Source organism: Tinamus guttatus, unplaced genomic scaffold (assembly GCF_059628265.1).
Source record: "Tinamus guttatus ecotype Peru unplaced genomic scaffold, ASM5962826v1 Tinamus_guttatus_pri_ptg000524l, whole genome shotgun sequence".
Taxonomy (NCBI): Eukaryota; Metazoa; Chordata; class Aves; order Tinamiformes; family Tinamidae; genus Tinamus; species Tinamus guttatus.
In genome coordinates this window covers 540,091-561,826 of record NW_028289058.1, presented here as the reverse complement: position 1 = coordinate 561,826, position 21,736 = coordinate 540,091, and the positions used below count along the sequence as shown (strand labels likewise).

The following is a 21,736-nucleotide window of genomic DNA, read 5'->3' as shown; positions in this document are numbered from 1 at the left end:
GACGTGTCGTGACTCAAATTTTAGGCCACTGTAATCACTTCCTCAAGCTTCTGTTCACACAGACCCAAAAACGATCCCATTTGGTCCATGCTCATCTTTGGGCAGTGCAATAGGCCCAGCATGAGTTATACACACGTAGAGATTTCTAGATTAATGCACAGGGTGTTATTACGGAACGCACACGTAGAGATTCATCAGCTTAAATAAGACATAGCTAAAATACTGAAGCATGATGTCTGAATCCCAGCCCTTGCCCAGGCAGGAGAGCAATTTAACACTATTTTTCCCATTTCCCAAGCGCAGAAACCAGCAGCATCCCAGTGCTTTGGGCCAGCATGAGGGGAAAAATAGCTCATATTCCAGAGGGGAAGTGTAAGCAATTCAAAATAAATAGTAAGAATTCAGCAAATTTCATTTTCCTGACAGAATAATTGAAGGCAGACTTAGTAACCACTCTTGAGGTCTTCAGTCATATATTAATTTTACAAATCAGAAAGTTTACATGAGTTGAACAAACATAATTTGACAAGAATTAAACAAGTCTGGATGGATTTCCGTTTTCATAGAGTTCTCTGTACATCGCCTTTTTACATTCAAGCTCCTCCATACTGCAACCCTCCCAGCTGTGTCCTACCAAAGACGGATAAGGAAGGAAGCAGCAAGAAAAACATGGAAAGCAGTTTTGAATTCCACAAAACGCACTTTATACTATCCCCTACCATGGAGGTGTGGTAGAAAGGGCCTGCAACACCAAGGCAAAATTTTCCCAAGCAAGCATCTCCTTTCCAAGCAGTACCTCCAACCTGTAACATGTTTCAATTTACAAATTACACGAGAAGTATAAAATCTGTTGATACTACTGTATATACTATATAGTATATATACTGTATATAATGTATATACCACTGATAATCGCCTTTGCCTTTGGAGCTAATTCATCCATAGCAGTGGCTTCCCAAACAGTCCCTATACAACTGTATGTGTCTCTATATGTACCATATACTATGCAATGCAAGTAAGTTCTTATTTAGCGAGAGCTTATTGACCATTAAAGATTTTGGCTCAAGAGAAATTACAACCAGACATGCTTGCAGAATATAGTTCTTCACTGGATTCAGAGAAACCATTATGAATATAGTTGTATTTTTTTTATCTTTTTTTTTTTCCCCTAGAAGTGGACAGTTATTTGTGCTGAAAATGAAAAATAGTTCTAAAAGACAATAGCTTTTTATGTTACTAGAACTCTGTTCCAAGTCATTTTTCTATGAGCCTTTCTGAGGACAGAAGGGCTTCAGGGTGGAAATGATAATTCCTATAGCACCATAATGATAGTAATTAATGCTGAAATAATAAATCCTTTCTGCTTACACTGTGAATCAAACATCTCAGTACAAAGACCTCAGAAATGTTTGCCAAATGAAAATTAAGTGTTGTGGATTTTTACAGCTTTCCCTAAAGTCATGTTCGTTGCAATCAGTACATTCGATTCTACCAAGTCTATTAAAGATAGTGAATTACATTTCTAGCCCAATCGTGGATAAAACTTACTTCACTTTATTACCTTGCCTGTGTTTTGCAGGTGCTTGTCTACATACAACCTGGAGCACTTAACACAACATTGGGGAGCATCTGCACATAAGAGGTTTTCCAACTGTTTACACTTTCATTCTGCTCCTACATCTGGGAAAAAAAAAAAAAAAGTGATATCATTCTGATTCCTTTTTAACCAAAATTAGTTGGCTTTGCTTCACGCATGTACCTACTCTAAGTTTTGCATTATGACATTTGAGATACTTTACTGAAATGGGGTCGACTGACATAAATCCCTGGAAAAAGCTGCGTCGCAGCATCAACAATCAGGACCTGGGGCAGGGAAGGGCTTGGGTCAAAGCTGCTTTTTTACCTTCCCCTATTAATCCATGGGCAAGAGAAATCTCACGTATAATTCAGATTAAGATGGACAGTGAGTCTCAGTCACCCAAGAAAAACTTAAAATACTTCCCAGATTCTCCATAGTGCCATGTGTTACAACCAGCCTGCTTCTTCCATGCTTATCAGTCATGTGCCAATGCAAATTTTCTATTCTGTAAGTACTGGCCATATTAAAAATAGTTCTACAAAATAGTTTTAACAAATGGCATGCAAGGGGATCATTAATAATGATCGCAGAAAGCTAATTCAATAACTCACAGTTAATAGTGTGATATTTTAGGGAATATACCCATTTATAATGGAAAACAGAGTAAAAAATGTTTTTATTTAACAACTTCTTATTGATGTTCATGAGCTATGTTCTTCTATGGTATTTTTTCAGGTTACTCTTTCTTCTCTATTCCTCTTCTCTACTGTAGAGTAACAGAACACTCTATTTTAAAAGTTATTTTCCAGTCACTAATTAGTCTTCCCTTAAGCTAGTGTTTATCAGTAGATAAGACCAAGCAAACTACCATTGCTCTGAGATGTAATTATCACTCTCTATTTTCGCTTCCTAAAACTACAGTAATGAGACTTCACAGATGTACAAAAGGTGACGAAATTGGGTTCAGTAATTTTTTTTATGCGCTGGTTTTTGACAGTCAGAATTTATTTTGGAGCAATCGTCTGCTATAACTGTATCCATGTTGCAGTTTCAAAGAACTTCGCACTGCAAATTTGCAAAGTTACTGAAAAGGCCAAAGAAGGCATTTCTTTTAATTTGATAATACAGTGGATTTTTACATAAGTAATAGGATAAGTTCCAGCCCCAAATTTTAAGATACAAGGTAAAAACAACAAAACAGTATTCTGCTATATTATATATTCTTTAAAAAAAGGGGGGAGGGGTCAAATTGATAATCAAATACTTCGCTGTGATTCCTTAACCATAAATCTTAATTCAACTTTAATTTCACTGCCAAACCATTGCCCAGCTATCAGCTGCACATAGCAATGACCAAACAGGCCGTTTTGTAGCATACATCATACATGATGCTGCATAATATTAACCTTATATTTCAATGGAAAAATAGCTGGATTCACGCAGTCCTTTCAACAGCAGGTATTTATTTCTACTGAGCTAAATGTAACTCATCGATTTAAAGGTGTTTTAGTCCAGAAAATACAAATCTATTACCCGTAATGGTTCTTTCCAGCTGAATTTAACAGCAACTCTTGACACATCCGGAAAGACAGAGAAGATGAAAGGTAGATTTGATGTGACATTAAGAAGTAACGAAGAGGGGATAAATTATTTAGCCCTTCCTTTATCTCCATTGGACAGGCAGCTGTACCGGGTTTTTTTTTTTTTTTTTTTTTTTTTTTTTTTTTTTTTTTACATTTACAGGAAAAGGAATTATTCCACTCATTTGAACCAAATTTTGCAGCTATTTACAGCACTCATAGTAAATCCAAAGCTAATTAGCTCACATCAGAGACCACTAAGCCTATGCCACGTCCAAAGCCAAAGGGCTACCCATGGATGTGGAAAACCCCAAGAAAAGCAGGTCTGGGAACTGCTCTCCCGGTTGATTGCGGCTTGAAAACCCACAGTTTGCAAATGCTGCTTTTGTCACTCCCTTTGCACATCTTGCTTGTCGGAGAAGCCGTTTCATGTGCCCCGCTGCATATGCAATATTAATAGCACGTGGATTAGAAATGTCTCCATTCCCACTGCCGGCTATTTGGCTGGAACTTCTCTGCGTTTCAGGAGCACAGGTAATTTAAACTCAGGAATCCAGCTGTTCTCAAAGAGCAGACTTTTCCAGGGTGATTTCCCCTCAAAAGCTTCCACAGGTCTCATTACTGCAGGAAGTCTGGGCAGGTTAAATGTGCGGCAGTGACAGCACTTCATCGGCCCTGCTATTTTTTCCCCTCACTTCAAACTCATACCAACTTCTCAGGGATAAAATGTTACTGCTGAGGACAAATTACACTCATCACTAATGTGCATATAGGCCGTATATCTGCAGACTTGGCCAGCACATTGCCTATTTTCCTTGTTTTTTCTTCAAACTAGTAGTAGCTCATCATCAATAAAACTGGTTTGTGAAGTATGATTGTTTTAAAAACAAAAGCTGCCTTATAAGATTTCTTAGCTATACCACACCATAGTATGTCCTGTGTGCCAAATGACTACACAGAATTTCCTATATCCATCAAAAGGAGGTGTATATTAGGTCAAAAAAGCTACCTACTGATTTCCAAAGAATTTATCAGCTAAAGGATTTACAATTAAGAAGAAAAATGGCAGGATTAGGACGAAGTTTCTTGGGAAAATTTCTCCAGTTCTAAACACCGTGATTTTCCTCAGCGAAATGAGATTCGCAATAGGAAAGGCAATGGGAAAACCTAATTTCACTGTCTAAAATGCAACCAGATCACAGAAGAGAGAAGCTGAAACCTCGCTCTGTCTTCAGGGAAAAATGGAAACGGAAACTTCTATTTTGCCGCTATGCTCAAGTCCTGCGAGGAAAAATTAATTCAGTAAATGTTTGCACACAGTTCCTGATAATATGAACAAATACTGATTCCAGCAGAGCCAACTGTGCGGCTTCCTTCTGATTGCAAGACAGACCAACACTGAATCCACAAAGGATAGAACCTAAATATTACAAGTAACACACAGTTTCATTATGTTCTGCTGCTTTGCCTCGTGCATATATGGGGCATTATGACAGAGGCTTAAGAATGTCTCTAAAAACTATTAAGCTCACCACGTTATTGGTTATTTCCCTTCCAGAGTTTTTCTTTTCAGCTTTCCTTTCCCATAATATGCTATATTAAAAAGTCAAAAAATGAGGCAACTGGAAAGCAACAAGCTAATGATGCCTTACAAATTGTGTCAATACAATAAATATGCTAAATGCAGCAGAACCCTCAGATTCTGGCTTCTGGGAAAGAAATGCAAGAAGAGGAATTAAAACCGCAGCACCTGGTTTGTAAAAGCACAAACACGTCACCTTGAAGAAACTATGCTGAAAATAAAGACATGTTCAACAGAGGATCAGGCCCCACTTTTCCCCAAATACTTTCATTTTATGTTTCTATTTTTCCATTACATAATTATTGAAGATACGCTAAAGAAAACTCCATATATTTTATGCTATAAAACCAAGGAAAATGGTCTGCGTAATTTTTTTTTCAATAATATATTGAATTGCTAGCAAGTGAGCACAGCAGCTTGACAAGAAAGGGTTTTTTTGGGGGATAATAGGCTCATAAAAGCTTAAAAGAAACACCATGAAACACCATTTTGTACTCCAAAACTCCAGGGATAATTCCAAAATAAAGCAAACAGCAACCAATACGTTACCTACGTCTACAAGTGCACCAGCTAAGTAAAAATAATTATGTCATTCTCATTCGCAACATGATCCTTTCTAACACAGCATATATAAATATATAGGTATTTTTTCCTCTGAAAATTGCATGCTTAATCTAAAATGCCTCCAATTCCACTTGATGAGGTGCGAGGAAGCTTACATGATGTCACTGCATGTTGAGCTATGGAAAACTATAGGGGTATTTTTGTGCTTTTTTGTTTTTAAGGAATTCAAGAGTGACCTATTACTATGGGATTTCATTAGAAAGTGGCTTTTCCCTAAAAGATGGTGTTTTAGAAAGCCGCATATTATTAAGTTATTTCAATTCCTATTGAGTCTTTAAAAAGAAATGCCTTAAAGGAGAAGAATCCTTAGAGTTCATAGGAAAAAAGTATGTAATTTTTTAAAATTAGCTGCTAAAAAATTAGCTGCTATTTCATTGCTATGCAATTCCTATCCATTTCTTTTGCATTAAGAAAAAGCACTCTGGTGCTGTTGGGTTAAACATCATAACCCTGCCATGCAAATTACAATCCAGAGTTACAAACTGGATACAATATAGTGTTTATATAAAATGTAATGAAGAAACAAATACAAACTAAGCAGTTGATTTCAGACAGAAGTACATGTTTTCAAACTAAGGTGTACTAATGTTCTTCAGGAAGAAAAAGGCAGTATTCCTCTGCTCTTGTCCCTTGCAGCTCAAAGGAAATTAGACTCCCTTGAATAATGGTATTTTTAAGGGATGACCTTATACTGTTCACTACATTTCAGAACCAAAAGAAATTGTTAATAGCAATAAAATGCAAAAGTTGGTTGTAATAAAAAACTACACCCACCCAAACTTTGAATATGATTTATATGATTTAAGTGAGTAGCATTTACAAGTGCATAGATATTAAAAGACACTTGGGTAGTACTGCCAACCATTAAAAAAAATCTCATGAAGCAAGAATTATAACACACAATACTGGGAAGCAGCAACAACCCACGACGAGAGGTTTAAATATTTAAAATGCAGAATGTCTCCCCTCTTCAACTAATTTCTATCTACTCTCCGTAATATTTTTCTTCTTCTCTAAAGACAAGGACATAGTTTTCTTTTTCTGAAGCAAGAGCACTTCTGCTCCTAAATAACGTAGCTTGTTCCCTGCAAGTCCCAGGTTGTACTTCTTATCCTCAAAAGCAAAGCTCTATCACAGCTGTTCATCTTCTTTTGCTGGTGTTTACTCAAAAATAGCCGGAAAGGTCATTTCCTCAGGCCACTGGAGTAAGCTGATGAAACAACAAAACACCCCACAAACTTTTAGGAAGGAACAGATTCATTTTCGTGAGCATTTCCTCCTCAGCATTTCCAGGACAGCTCCTGTATTCCCATCGCGCATTCCGCGCGTTCAAAGCCTTTCTCTCCCGCCCTCATTCCGCAGGTTCCTGCGGAGGGAAAGCAGCAGTGCAACCCGCAGCAGGCAGGGACCGCCTGGGACGGCTGCATCTGCTGCGACCCGGCCAGACTGCAGCAAAGGCGACGCAAGCTGCAGACCTCGTGGGGCAACACCGGCAATGCACGAGTTAAAAAACACAAACACGTTAAAAACAGGGGAGAAAATGACTCTTCAGCTGTTTTACTGGGAAACTCGAGGCATTTGAATTCCTGCACTTGAACTAGAAGGATGCATGCATCAGCCTGCGAGTTTCATGTCTTCTTGTACCCTATATTTCTAACCCTCCCTATTAAATTTTACGGCCGGCCCCAAAGGAAGCCCAACACCCCAGTGCAGCCTTTGGCTGAGCCCTTCTTCCCTGATCCCCACATTTCTTCCCAGCAACGCTCCTCTTCCTCCTTCAGCACTTATGCTCTCCGTGCTTCGCCTTCCGCAGCCCCGTGGGCAGGAATCCCGCTCCGTGAGGACAGCTGTGTTTCTGCAAGCGACTCTCCCAGCACTGCTCCCTTCTCCAGACAGCATTTGAGCCCATCTTTCACATGCACCTTTCAAAAACCTCCCCACGTAAAGACACTGGATGTTTTCACACAGAGCCCCGCTCCAGAGCCGCACAGAGCATCAATACGAAGCCGGGGGAGAGCAGCAAACAGGACACGGTCCTTTGCAGCCCCCTTGCTTCAGCCACACTTCATTTAGCAAGTTCTTCACCAGCTCCTGCTTGGCCTCATGCAGGAATTAAAATGTAAAATTGTAAGCCTTGCTTTCAGAGTAAAAATGTATATTTTTTTCCCACATTGCAGTGTTTCCAATGCACATTAGCCATTTGGCAAAAATCACATGAATCTTTCTTAACGCTGGTAGTTAATAGCCATCACCAGGTATTACAGCACTGAAAGGGAAGTGAATGAACTTCTACACTCAGCCTCCCCCATTACACCGTATCTCCCACCCTTCTCCTCCTCCAAGGTCCGTGTACCTCCTTACAGCGCTAAGGCAAACCTGGGCATTGCCCTTTTCACAGGGCACCACTAAGCAGCATTTTCCATTGCAACAGCAAGCTCTGATTTCCAATGCTCCGTGTGCCAGCGTGCGAAGATCTGCAGGCACGCCAGCCAAAAAGGCATCTGCTAACAATTCTGCGGAGCAGCACAGGGGCTGAAGAAACGCCCCGAGAGAAAGCAACGGCACGTGGAAAACCAGAGCCCCGCAGGGAGCTTCGAGGAGCCCCCAGTGCAAATCCGCTCCCCTGCGGCCGCCGCGTCGCCAGCGCCCTGGGAAAGGGAAGGCTACGTTAAACACGGAGCAACAGCAGCTGTTAGTTAGGAAGCAGGATGCTCTGGAGCCAAGACCTCTTGGGCCACGTGGAGAAAACGGCTCCCATCCACAAATTCCGGTGAGGGGCTTGGGAAAAGCACGTGGTCCAAGGGTGGTTCCACCATCTCCACCTCCAGCAGCACCGGGGAGAACTCGGACTGCTAAATCTGTCAACAGGTAAACCATTTATCTAAGTCACCATTTACATGTCACCATATATAATGTCACCATTGATATAAGTAGGTTAAGAAGAAAAAAGAAGCATCACCCACCAACGTGAAGGGGGATTCTCAGGTACTGCCCTTTGCTCAAACCAACAGCCCTCATTGCCTCAATTAGTGAAAGGTGATTGCAAACACAGGTGTATTATATGTCATTATATCCCACAAAAACGCCTGATGTGGTCTTCTCCATATCTTCTCCCCAACTCCAGAGCAAACGTGGAGCCCCATGGAAGGAGTCCTGTTGGTGAGAAGGGAAGGCACCACGTAGGGATGAGCTTGGAGAACCCCTCCAAAACCGTGAGTTGGGAGGAGCCCCGTTTCATACACTGAGCCCATCTCTAAAGGGCTCCGTTATCTCTGGAAACAAGGAGTCATCCAAACTCTGCTTTTCAAGCTCGGCTTTAGACAGAGGCTGTTCTTGTAGAGCTTGGCCTAAGCATCAAGCCTCACATACCGATTTGGATGAAAATGTAGAAAGCGCTAGTCAAACTGGCAAAGATACAATGGTCAAAATTAAAAGACGTCTCCTTTTGGGCAGCAGCCAGATCCTGAGCTGGAATAAAGGGGCAGATGCCAGCTGGAGATCCGAGCCAGTTTCACTCAAATACACTATTGTATTTCTTCAGTCCCACAAGGGATTTGCATTTCACTCTAGACACTGACCTCACACGGCAGCTCTTAAAATGGGGAATATTGTTTTGATTTTTTTATTTCCTCCCTGACATTTATCCAGCCCTAACTTCAACATCAGAATATCAAGATTCTGTTTTCAGGGGCATAATTCAACTTGGATACCCTCCAGCTCCTCCTGTTGACGCTCAATATCCAATTACTTCCAGACACCCACTTTATTCTTTGGAGCTGCCCACTCCATCCTAAAGATGAACCCGAGGGCCTACCCGTATTTCCCACTTTTGCAGAGGAGAAGGCCCCTTGCTGCAACACTCATCAAGTCAGTACTGATTAACTTTGCATAAACCATCCTCAGGTTCCATGCTCGTGTCATGCACAGGAGTCCAACCCTTTCCTGTGAACATAGCAGTAAATACTAGAGAAATGAAAAAAAGAGAACAACCTTTAAAGCACAAAGAGAATACTTAAAATATCCAAATGCCCAGCAGCGAAGAACCATAAGGATGGACCTGGTAGAGATTTGCTAACACTGTTCCACAATACTGCTACACAAATTAAGAATGAGCATTTTGGGGTCATGGATGCCATTCCAAGCACAGAAATGAAAAGCCCATATATTTGAAAGGAGAAGGACTTGCATCTCATGGAGGAAGGTCTCTCAGAGCAAGACATGTGGAGGCCAAGGTGGCTTCGTGGGCCTGAGACCTCTCATGTGTCTCCTGCAGACAGGATGTCTACAAGGAGGCAACATAGTTAGTGTCTGTACTTTTTGTGTAAATGTAAAGTTATAAAATGATTGAACATCACCCTTAACTATCAGACATATCAAAAGAGGAGGAGGGAGTGAGCAAAGCCTGCCAGATGTGTATGAGGACACAATGACACCACATGCCAGCATTTCCCGAATAGGAAAGGCAAAGCAAATAACACACGTGACACTTCTTACACTTCTTGGGCTGTATTTGGGCATATTTAAAAAAAAAAAAAAAAAGGCAAAATCACTTCCTCACCCAGGAAGTGTTAACCCAGGGAGGAATTCTGTTTTAAAGAAAACAAACATCAAGAGTTCACTACAGAAAAAAAACAGAAACATCTTGGCTATAAAGGAGAGGTGGATTCTCCGTACAGAATCTTTGAGTGTTTTTCTGACTAAACTGGGATCCCCCTTGATTTTTAATTTTGCCCTAACCATACCAGAAGGATCACACTAGAAGTTTTATATTCTAAAAATCATGGTGGTTCGATAAGTTTTCAAGATAAGCTAAACCATGCCACTAATTATCTTTTAAAGATCCCTACCTCCCTTTATTTTTAATAAAAAGCTTGTATCCTTTATCTTTCTTTAAAATACCAGGTTGCTCTTTTCTTAACCTGTTTAATGTAAGCAAGCAAACTCTTTAGGATGAGTTTCCTATAAGTGACATTCAAAAAGAGTTTGTATTAAATTCTTTTCTTTAAACTTTTGAAGAAGTTACAAAACAGACTACTGGGGATACACTGCAATGCCATCCAAAAAGTCAAAATTAAATTTCACTTCAACTGGATGCTACAAAAGCCCCTAAGGCGTTCTTAGCTCCTCTGAAAGCAGCCAAGCTAGTTAGTATTCCCAGTGTTATGGGTATCCCGAACAAGGCAAACTTCTATGTCATTGACCAATGGCAATCAAAAAGCCATCAGAATGTTTTATTACTAATTAACTAATAAAGTTATTAATTTTCTTCCTTTTGCATTTTAAGCCAGCACTTCAAGCTCCAGCTGACACACACTACCAAATAGGTACAGTGACTCTGCTCTGAATGGATCCTGAATAAACAAGAGAGCCTTTTACTTACTAGCACAAAAATAGCAATTCAAACCCGAAGTGGGCAAAGGGCTGGTGCAGTGTGAGAGTCTATAAATGGATTCACTTTGGGCTGAAAGTTTATTTGCTCGGATATTGATTTTATGGAAGTATCACATGGGAACAGCTCTATAATTGGGAACGCAGCTGCTTTGTGAACACTGCCCCAAGTGTGGAAGTGTCTAAGAAACCAGTAACCAAACAAAAAGATTAAGGAGGTGGATCCTTTTTTAAAAAAAAAAAAAACTAAAAAAAATTACCATAACTATTAAAGATTTATTGCAAAGCAGCACATTCATCTGAATACATCATTCTTCACTCAGAAAAGAGTTATCTCTGGTCTTAAGATACCATAATTAGTTTCTGCATGCAACTTGGCTGGGAAACTGGAGGGGAGATAACAGTCACAATAACATTAACGGAGGAAACTTTCAGAACACAAAGCTCGGACCCAATAACATCCATTTGAGAATCACTTAAACAAAAAATCTTTAAAAGGCTGCATTTTAATGCTCACTATGGATAAATATATTCACACATATTCATTATTCTATTCCTGAAAGAACTGTTTTCCTCTATTATTCCCGTTTCAAAAGCTGGGAGAAAATCCAATCTCTGCAAATACCAAGGACTCGTTTCACATATCCTCACCTGTAGAAACACACACTCTTGATTATACAAGTTTAATCTGGCAAAATTTCAGTGGAATTTACCTAGAATTGTACCAAAATCACCAACTGATTTGCTTTTTTTGCATTCTTTTTTTCTCCGACACCTCAAATAGTACATCCAGATTTCCACTGCCACTTAAATATGAGTGTTTTAAGTGAACACAGTTGCAGAGAATGTGAATATACACATAAGCACATCCAGAGTGAATCTCAGATGCTAGTGGCAGGCTGAGCACCCCAAGGAAAGGAGGCTGTGGAGATACTAACATCATCAAAATCAAAAGAAAACAACAATAATAAAGGTTTTATGAGGAATGGATTTCACCCAACATTCGTCACTTAATCAGGTTTTCTTCTGTAATTCCCAAAGAGTTCTTCTGTGAGAAAGTAGTGAGGGAGAAGGAAAAGAAAGGGGAGAAAAAAAAAAGACAACTTGCCACTTTTATACTCCACACAAGCACACATTTGAAGCACAACACACAGAACACTTACTTTAGAATTATTTCAATAGCAAATGATGCTGTAAGGAGCAATAATGATGGTGAAGGAATAAGTGCTGTCCTTGATTCCAGTCACCCGCCTTGCAGGAGTACCACTGTTGCTTGATGCAGACCTATCGATCAATATCCTCCAATCCCAGGGATTTCTGTAACTATATATCTTAATCATTGACTGAAAGCTTCCATTACTTCATTCTTTTCCTTTATTTAAAGGACAACTTACTGTAACACAGGTCAAAAAGCTAACACGCAGCAAGGGGAAGGCAGCCATTCGAAAGCAGCATTAAATCATCTGCTATTGCAAATCTGCATAAGTACAAACAAATTCATCATGGTAGGGGTCATTATTGCTACTGCTGTTTTCATAATAATAGCATTTTTACAGAATGATAAGTGCAGGACAGAAAATAGAAATTAATTTTGAGTAAATGGAGAGATAACCATTTGCATCAACGGAGATCTGTCCAAAGGAGAGTAAAGAATTAACTGACATTGTAGTAATAGCAGAAATCTTTTGCCATTTAGACAAGTCCAGCCCATAACTGGTCACCTTTGAGCGCCCTGCCATCTTTACAGGTATTTAAGAACAAGGAGCAGCTTTTTCATTCACGACCAAAGCAGAGAAATCAGCTTCTTGCAACACTCCAAGTAGATTCTTTTTTTTTTCAGTTAAATTTTCACCTCCATTTATCTATTAATATTTTAATAAAGATGCAGGATTCTCTACACGCACAATCTCCAAAACAGTGAAAGACTTACTAGCAAGTTAGTATAAGGGTACACATCACTTGGGAGTTTAAAAAGCATATGGGGTATGGGTTGCCCCATATCTCCCTGAATATTTCTTCCACATTTAATTCCCTAGAATTTAATTATGCCATTTAATTCCATGGAACCTGGAAAGATTTAGGCAGATGACATTATTTCATGTTTTTTCCTCCACGGTCTTTCGGTTTTTCTCTGGCAGCGACTGCTCTTGTTAACATGTGTTTGTTCCCATCTGAGAAAAATTGCACGTTCCTGTAATTACTACACATTACTAGAAAGGGCTTTCCATTAAGTGTCATTACCAAATATGACATAAACAAGTTAAGGAGCCTAAGGAAAAATCCAATGTCCCGCTAGTCGGGGAGGAGAGTGAAGATGGGGTATTTAATCCTGCCTCTATTATCAGCTTTTGTACATCACCTACTTTATGCGAAAAGAGATGAAATGTTTCACATCATATTTTATAAGCCGGTGCTGGGGGATTTCTATTGAACAAAACTTCTTCTACGCTTTTACTTCTGTACATGTTGCCTGTAAATCTACCCAGTTATTCCAGAAACTATTTCCATTTTCATCAGCAGTCTGGGTACCCACTCAACAGCCAATACCACGTTTTATCACATTAAAATAGCTTGAATCGAGTTTATGCTAAAAAAAAAAAAAGAATACTAAAATCAGCTCCAAGGAAATACTAAGAAAATCTTCAAATATATGCAGAAAAACGTGCATTTCTTCCTGCTTCCAGAGCCTGCTAACAACATCCTTCCTTTGAGCTGAAAGAGCTCCAGCTGAGTAGAAATTAGGCAACAAACTGGAATGTTTGCAACTGGGAAAAAGAGAAAAGTATGCGTTAAAGAAAAATATTAAATTAAATGCTTGCTTTCATAAGGTTCTCCGAGTCAAATAGTGCACATCTGCGTGTACGGAACAACACGTAGATGTTCTCCAAGTAAATAACATGAAACTGCTGAGAAGTACCTATTCACCATCTAAGCACTTGAGAAGAATGGAATTTTTCTTGCATCATTCATGTCTGAATGAAAAGATTTCAGACAAAACAGTATTTAAAACTGATTTTCGCTTTAATGAAAGTAAAACCATATATATAGAGAGAGAGGTGTCAGGGCGGGCTCTAACCAACCCTATGATTTGCATCGAGCCAAATAACCTTGTTCCCCAGCTCGTGGCTAAACAAAGCCAACTCAAAGGCTGCTTTTTTTCCCCCCAGAAGTAAGAGAAATTACCCCAAAATGAACGTTTTCCAGCAAGCGCCTCCAAGGCACAGGCTGTCTCTGCAGCCGGTGCTTTGACTCGCACCCTGGCTGCCTTCCAGCCTCACCCGGGATGATTCCCTTATGGAAAAGAGGGGAGGAAAGCGCGAGCAGAGTTGATTTCCCACCGGCTGGAGAGGGCGACGCTTCCCCCCAATTTTTCCCACTGCAGGGGCAGATTTCAGAGGGATCACTAAAATTCAGCACTCCTAAGATAATAAAAATAAAGAAACATGGGAGTGGTACTTGTAAGGGGGAAAGACAGGTAAGGACACAACAGAAAGGAAGGAAAAAATGAAGTAGCACGTACTGGATGCTACATCATATTTGTTCAGCATCTCAGAAAAGGCACTCATAGGTTTGAAGCCTCAAATATACATCTGAAAACCCGGAACAAGATGAAGATTGAGGCTGCGTGGAATATTCTGACCAATGTGCTCGACTTGCCTTTCGTGCGGAGGGTATTTACAGCCGTCGTGCAAAACTCGCTGTGAGAAGACACGCTATCCCTGACGAGCTGCACAAAGGCGATTTATGGGCCTGCAGAGTGATAGATCATAAACATGACTATCTGGGAACTGCTTTCTGCTCAATATATAGAAGCAGCATCAACCCCACCGCCTTGCAGAAAGAGGGATTACAAATTTAATTTCAGATATCCTTACGGTCAGGCCTAGCAATAAATTAATAAATGAGAAGCAGGAAAGTGTCAGCATTAGATATCATCGGGAAATTCTTTGATCGCAAAGAATATATCAAAAAAAAGCCCAAAGTAATCCCGTTTTAATTCTCCCATGAAGAAATGCGTTATACCCAGCATAATAATCAGATCTCCAACTACTCGACTACATTTTTAAGACGGGATTCTAGAGAGTTTCAAGATTTACTTGAGGTTACACAGAACTTCAAGAAAAAAATAACTGTAAATTGGAGCAAATCTAAAAATAAGTCTTTTTTCTGAAGGTTAAAAAGGCTTTTAGCAGTGTCCTTCCCTCCTCTCCTTGCTTCTATTTTTTTCCTTTCAGATTCCAGAGACCAGAAAGATAAGGGACAAAATATCACAGAATCACCCGATTTGTGATTTGCTAAACAAACTGAGAAGGACTTGGTGTATTTCTAATTTACGAACTTAGCATTATTTAGGGGGGAATTCAGAAAAGAACTGTATTTACATGGTCACCCCAACATCAGGAAGGGACCGGGGTTCCTCTACCTTCACGGTCATCTTAGTGAGAAACAGTCACTGACAACATCTCGTTACAGCCCAAAGTTTTCTAAGGACTAGAAATCAGAATTTCTGATTTTTTTTTTTAACTTAGTACACTAATGTTTAAGGCATTCACCTCCAGTTTCCCCAAGTCTCAAATTTTAGAGCACTTTAATTAGCTGTATTTGATAGGAAGGAGGAAGACATGAGTATTTTCAAGTCCTCCCCCAAAAACGTACCCAAAGCTAACAAATGCTGGGAGAATATCAGCATCATTGGAGTCAATTTCTCCTATTTTTAAGGTAAATGGAGGAGACACCTATCACTGCCAAAGACCTTCTAGGCCCTTCACCAGGCACCATCCGCCCCCCAGAAACCACACGCTGCTCTTACCCTGCTATGAGACCCAGGGGCAGCATTTCTCCTGGTGCCACTGAATTACCTGTCACTTAGTAACAGTAATTTAATGTGCTGCCAGGGAACTGCACTATTAGGGAAAAAGAATAAAGATTAGTGCTGGCCATTTCACCTCCATTAAAATAATGCAAGTTCTGTTCCTGTTATTGGTACAGCCATTCAATGAGTTGCTGTAGCAGTAATATTATTATTGTTACTAGGGTTCATGGGCCTGTTCTCAACTATAAAAATATTTTTCAGTCAAACTGTGCAAAGCATCAAGGCTCTGTCAGACTTTATGCATGGACAGAAGAGAGGCCGTTATCATAGAAAACAAAAAGTGTCACAAGATACCGAGTTTCTTAGGAGCAGTCAGGATTTAGATCCCACCAAAAATCACTGGAAAGCAAAAGTTTAAGTATTTTTTCAAGTAATATTTGAAAACGGGTGCTTTTAGTTAAACAAGTCTCATTAGACAAGGTAATTTGGGTTGCAGAATGCCATTACTGACCCAAACGAATAACTCCGTGCAGGCGCATCCCGCAATAAATGTGCATTTTCCATGCAGAAGCCCAAGGCCACGCAGGCCCCCAGCTGCAGAATAAGGCCCTGTTCTGAAATGCTGCGTGCACTTGGAGAGCACTCAGCGTAATGGAGCTCGCCGCCGGAAAAGCTCTTTTTGCGTAATGGAAGGGGGGATAAAGGAAAGAAAAAAAAACGTTGTAGAACAACATATACACAACCTTCATATCCATCAGATCTGCCCAAAGTGACAAGCCCAAGGAGGTATGAAAACGGACACGGCAAACTTCAGGATAGTTTGTACCATGTTCATTTCCCCTTCAAAAGCTTCTTCACCTTTTTATTTTTATTCTTATTAATTTATCTTTAGTGAGACTGATTTTAGGGCAATACATTTTATTTGAACCATTTAAAGATACATTTAACTAATTGAATGAGAAACCCTGGCTTGCTCCCTCTTTGGTACTACAACCAACTGGAAATGTGATTTGGAGGTGCTCAAAGACACAACAAAACCAAGTTTAAGTTATACAGAAAAGGGGGGTTTGCTTTAAAAATATTGGCTTTGTGCAATTTCTGGGTGGTTTGTCTCATGCATAGGGGGTTAAGACCACACTGAGATGTTAGCTACATACAGCACTGAAAATCAGAAGTTGATAATAAATACATAATCCCTCTCCAGCAGATGACATATCGATAGCATTGTATATTTTTTAAAAATACATCCATCCTGTGCTGGTGAAAAATGTTCTAGATAGCCAGGTAAAATCAAGAGACCTTGGAAGAGAGCTGCTGAGGAGAAGGGTCCATCGTATCAGCACTTGTATATACGGCCAGCCCTACAGTAGAGCTTCTGTTGTCCTCTTAACAGGATGACCCATCCGCTATCAAGAGCAAAACTTCATTTTACAGCACGTGCTGCGCTTGGGTGGGATTTTACCTCAAATTTCAGCTGAAATTTCTATCCCAAGCTCATCCTTTGCATCTTCCAGTTACCTAAGAGTGTAAATTGTCATGCACCACAAAAAAATTATACCTTTATGAGAACACATACACCCCTCAAGAATCATATTATTCATAATTAGTATTCACATGCCAGCTCCAACTCAGTCATATTCAGTCCAATTTTGTTTTGCAACTGGAGGGAAGCGTGAAATCTTTTTAAATCCTTAAGAATGGGCTACAGTTCATATTTATTTATATACAGAATATTTTCCACAGGAAGGTGATAGATACCTGCTTTTGGAGTTTTACACCAGATCTTTTGTCCCCGTGTAGATCCATGGCAATTAGAGCAGGATGTCAAATATCAAGGAAATATCAAAACTTCAGTAATTTTCCACACTTTTTAGACACATTTTAATGCGTTGAAGGACATGCAAGAGGCAAACTTGCAACTGCAAAGGCTGGCTTGACATTTCCTTCCCCCCAGTATAATTTAGCAAAAAATATATCACTTGTAAATGACTGTAAGATTACTAGACTGAATTGACAGCAAGTTTCACACTTCACTGCTAGCGAATGTTTCCTTAGACTACTTATTAGAATCAAAAAGAATAATTATTGAATCACAGTATGTTCCCATTTCCCGGAGTTTTAGATCTCCAAGAGCGCTGGGGTGATTCATACTGACTGGCGCTCCAGAGTCTCTGCATGGGAAATTCCACAACAAGCCCAACCTCAAGGAAAACAACAACCTAGCGGAGCGGAATAGCCGAAGTGCTCCAATGCTCCCGACTTCTCCCTGTCACCTGGGCTTTTCCTGCTCACAGATATTTACCATTATCATTCACTCACATGTGAGAAAGTAGAAAGAGAGGTGCTCTGGCTACACTTTTTGTTTGTTTGTTTTTTAAAGATTCAGTGAATAAGATAGACTTAAAACATGGTAAGGTCTTCAGCGAGGACTCTACAGCAGGGCAGCAAGGATAACCAGCAGGCAAGTTTCCCCCATAAAATTGCATATACGCTCTGAGAAGACATGAGGAGCTGTGGCGTTTGGGCGACCCTATGACTAAAGGAACACATCAACGAAGTAGCACGGTTAGAATTCGGCTGCACGTGCCGATTGGCAACCGGAGGCTAAAAACCCTGGACTGACACCAGTGCCATTAGACTACACCCTCGCGCCAAGCTCCCCGCGTCGCACCAGCGCTAACTTTCCGCCTGTGAACGGCGCCCACAACGCGACGCTTCAGCATTATCTCTGCTGAACATGCTATGTCCGCAGCCCAGAGCCCACTTAGGGCCTCGGATGAAGTGTGCAATACATTAAATACAATATCTTATCAGGAGGCTGCATAGGCAGAGCAGGCTTTCCTCACAAGCTGCAATACATTTTGCTCATGTTTTTCCCCAGTGATTTATTGCATAGGCACCCGCAGCAACGCTTCTGGATTGTAGCAACTTTTCAGCGTCCCTCCTGGCATTCAGACACCCCTGCAATCTCTCCCTTGTATTTCACAGTACAAAGATAAGCCTTAAATCTACATCCAGCTATGAAAGCCTGAACTGGAAAGAGGTTCTGCAAGAGCCTCGGGTTTTTTTTTGTGGGGGGGCTGTATAAGGGGAAAAAAAAAATGTTGGGATGTTCTCAGTTTCAGGTATGAGCTTTATTTTATTTCCACCCCCCCCCCCAGAGGATCAGCTTCTATCTGCTTTGCTGCTATATATACAAAGCTCATAATGAACTGCCTTGTCTAATCACACGAGCTCTAGGTCAGCACATACAGGAGCCGCTCTTTCAAATCATACGGAAAGCCCAGAGGAACCGAGCAGAGACTCTCCTGGAGGTCAGGAGCGGCTCCAGAAGAGGGAAGCTGCTCTCCAAACTTGCTGCCAGCGCCGAGGCAGATACGGACGCTCTTCCCCCGGAGCCGAAGGAAGAGCCGGCGGCACCACAACTCCGAGCACGGCAGCTCCGCACTCACCTCGAGCCCCAGACCAGCGCGGGGAGAAGAGGCAGCAAGTAGCAAGCGGGGACGAATTTCATGCCGGTCGCCGCTTCCTCGCCGTCCTCGTCGCCCCTGGCTCCGGCTCTTCCCTGCGGTGAGCAGACGGATGGACGGAACGGAGCCGGGAGCGGGATGAGCGCTCGGGGGTGATGTCACCAGGCAGCCGAGCGGCAGCTCCGCACAGCCGCTCCGGCACCGCCAGGCGCTTAAGTGGTACCCGGGGAGGGAGGGAGCCAAGGAGCGACGGAGGGAGGGATGGAGGGAGGGATGCAGGGGGCACCGCGCGGCTCCGAGCATCCCGGGCACGCTCCTCCTCCTCGCAGGAATGAAGCTGCCCCAATAACTAACACGTACTCATGCTACCACGCCGAGTCAAAGAGAAAAGCCGAAAGCGCTTCCAAAATGGCATTTGGAAGCACTAATGTCATCTCTCCAAGCCCTTGACCACCAGGAACAATGCATAAAACCTCTAGGGCAAGTGAGATGTTTTTTTTTTCCTCCCTTCCCAATTCCGGGGTTTGCATTTCATCTCATCTTTATTTCGATTTAACTCAAGCAGTGGTGACAGAGGTGCTGTCAGCATCTGAGCACTCACAACCTGGTCACAAGCCAAGTGCCTCCGCTCGCGAAGGAACTTCTGCTTTTCCCTAAGCTGGGCAGAAATTAAAACAAGAAGTGACCTGATGTGTAAGAAACATGCACAAGTGCAGGTAAGTCTTCTGTCCAACCTATGCAAGTACTGCACTTCAACAAGAGGTATCCATCTAGGTAAGAAGAAATAAAAATAACTTTGCATGCAAGTGCATCAGGCATGATCATTACAAGAGGGAGCTGTAGCTGCCTGGATGCTGTGCTGCTCACATTAAAATATACCCAGAAGTTACACTGCACATCCCACATATAAAAGAAGTTTTGATATTAGCCAGCACGTCTCTTCCCGTGCGGCAATACCGGCTCCCAGCAATGCAAACAGGGGAGTCACTGTTTGCAGGGAACAGGAACCTTTTTGAATAGAGCACCAGCCCACAAATAGAAATAACCCACTTTGCTCAATAATAAAATGAGAGAGAGGGGAAAAAGGGAGAAAAAAATGCAGTATGCACAGCCAAAACCAAATAAAATGAGGCATTTATGAGTAGTCCTACTTGTGTCCCTACTCTTCTTTTTTCCCAGAACACCTGGAAGCAAATTCTATTCCAGCACATTAATTTAAATCAGCTTTTATTGTTATTTGGATGCTACATATCAGCATCAAAGAAACAGTCATGTTACCATGGATACTTATGAGGGAATAGTAAAAAGGTCAAAGAAAGGGCCCTCAGCCTGTCATTTTCTCATCCATAAAAGCCAACATTTCCGAGCTGCTTGTAGTGGCCATGTATCAGTAGCTGCTACTACTTTTACACGCACACGTACATATAAAATGGAAATTAAATGCAGCAGGCACTGGTGCAGAGCAGCAAGTTACGCCCGACTCGCTCAGAAAGCTGAAGATGATGCAGAATTGTGGAAACCGAGGAATTATTGTTGAGTTTTGCAAAGGCTCTGCTGCTTTTTGGGAGGGCACAGAGCAACCTTCCGTGCCTCCTGACACCATTGCTTTAACCATGGCTCCCACCCAAGCTCCATTTGAAGATGGTTGCACCTCAGCTGCCAGATACGGGCTCTGAGGGGCAGGGGAAAACTGCGTTTTTGGGAGCAAATATGTTATAAATTAAAGACGGGCATTTATTTTCAAATGTTGCTGTTAGGATGGTTGTGCTGGAGCTTTTTGTTTGAAGACACAGAAAAAGGCACCCTATTGCATCCAAAACAAGGATTTGGACATGAGTTTGAGTCCTTTGTCCTCCTGCTAAAAAAATATGGAGCAAGAGAAGATGGATGTTAACAGCAGCACAGCTTCAGACAAGAATAAACTGCGAGCACCAAAAAAAAAGGACAGAATTGCTTAGAGATGTTGCTAGACTTGCAGAGAATAACCTATTTGTTTAGTGTCTCGTGTTACACGGTGAGAGTGAGAGCAAAAATTAACGCATGTTACGTTAATGCGTAACACCAAGCAATAACGCACAATACAAGGCCCTGGACAGCAATATTCCATATACTGCATGTTCCACGTACGCTAGCCACGGGCAACGCTTCCGTGTGTCATCGCCGCTCCTGTACTTACGGGCTCCACGTGGCGGGCTCCAGCCTACTCGCGTCCTTATTTCCTAACGCCCGCGAGGCGGGCGAGCGGGAAGAGGGCCACGTCGGAGCAAATCCCCGCGTGGAATAAAAGGAGGAGCCGCCGACGCTGCTGCCGCTCAAGCGCCGGCGGCTCTGGAGAGCCCGAGCGGGGCCTTTGGCCGCCCCTCGGCCTCCTGCGGCGGCGCCTGGGGCTGTTTCCTGAGGCAGAGGGCGGCTCTCCGGAGGCAGGGGCCTCCTGGCAGCTCCCTCGGGAGCTCTTCCATGGCAGGGGCACTGTGGGCAGCAGGGCAGCCCCGCTCCCTCCGGCCGCCCTCCCGGAGCGCTCCGGTACTTCCCTCATCGTTTATCCCTTTGCTTCTACCCTCGGGGGAGCTGCTTCCTTCCCCCCGGCCCTCAGTCCCGGCCGCCGAGGCCTGTTCCTTGCGCAGGGCCGGGAGCAGGAGCGGGGCCTGCGCCAAGGCCGCGTCTGCGGACATGGCGGGGAATTCCCTACACGGCCACTTC

General features: G+C 42.1%; 1 protein-coding gene across 1 annotated transcript in view; it reads right to left on the bottom strand.

The window, feature by feature from the left end:
- LUZP2 (leucine zipper protein 2) overlaps positions 1–19,096 on the bottom strand; it is a 118,869-nt gene extending 99,773 nt beyond the window's left edge. Inside the window, exon 1 of the mRNA XM_088533849.1 lies at positions 19,019–19,096. Coding sequence (XP_088389975.1) covers positions 19,019–19,080 — 62 coding nt within the window. The 5' untranslated portion in view covers positions 19,081–19,096. The remainder of the gene's footprint in view (positions 1–19,018) is intronic.
- Between the last annotated feature and the right edge of the window lie 2,640 nt (positions 19,097–21,736).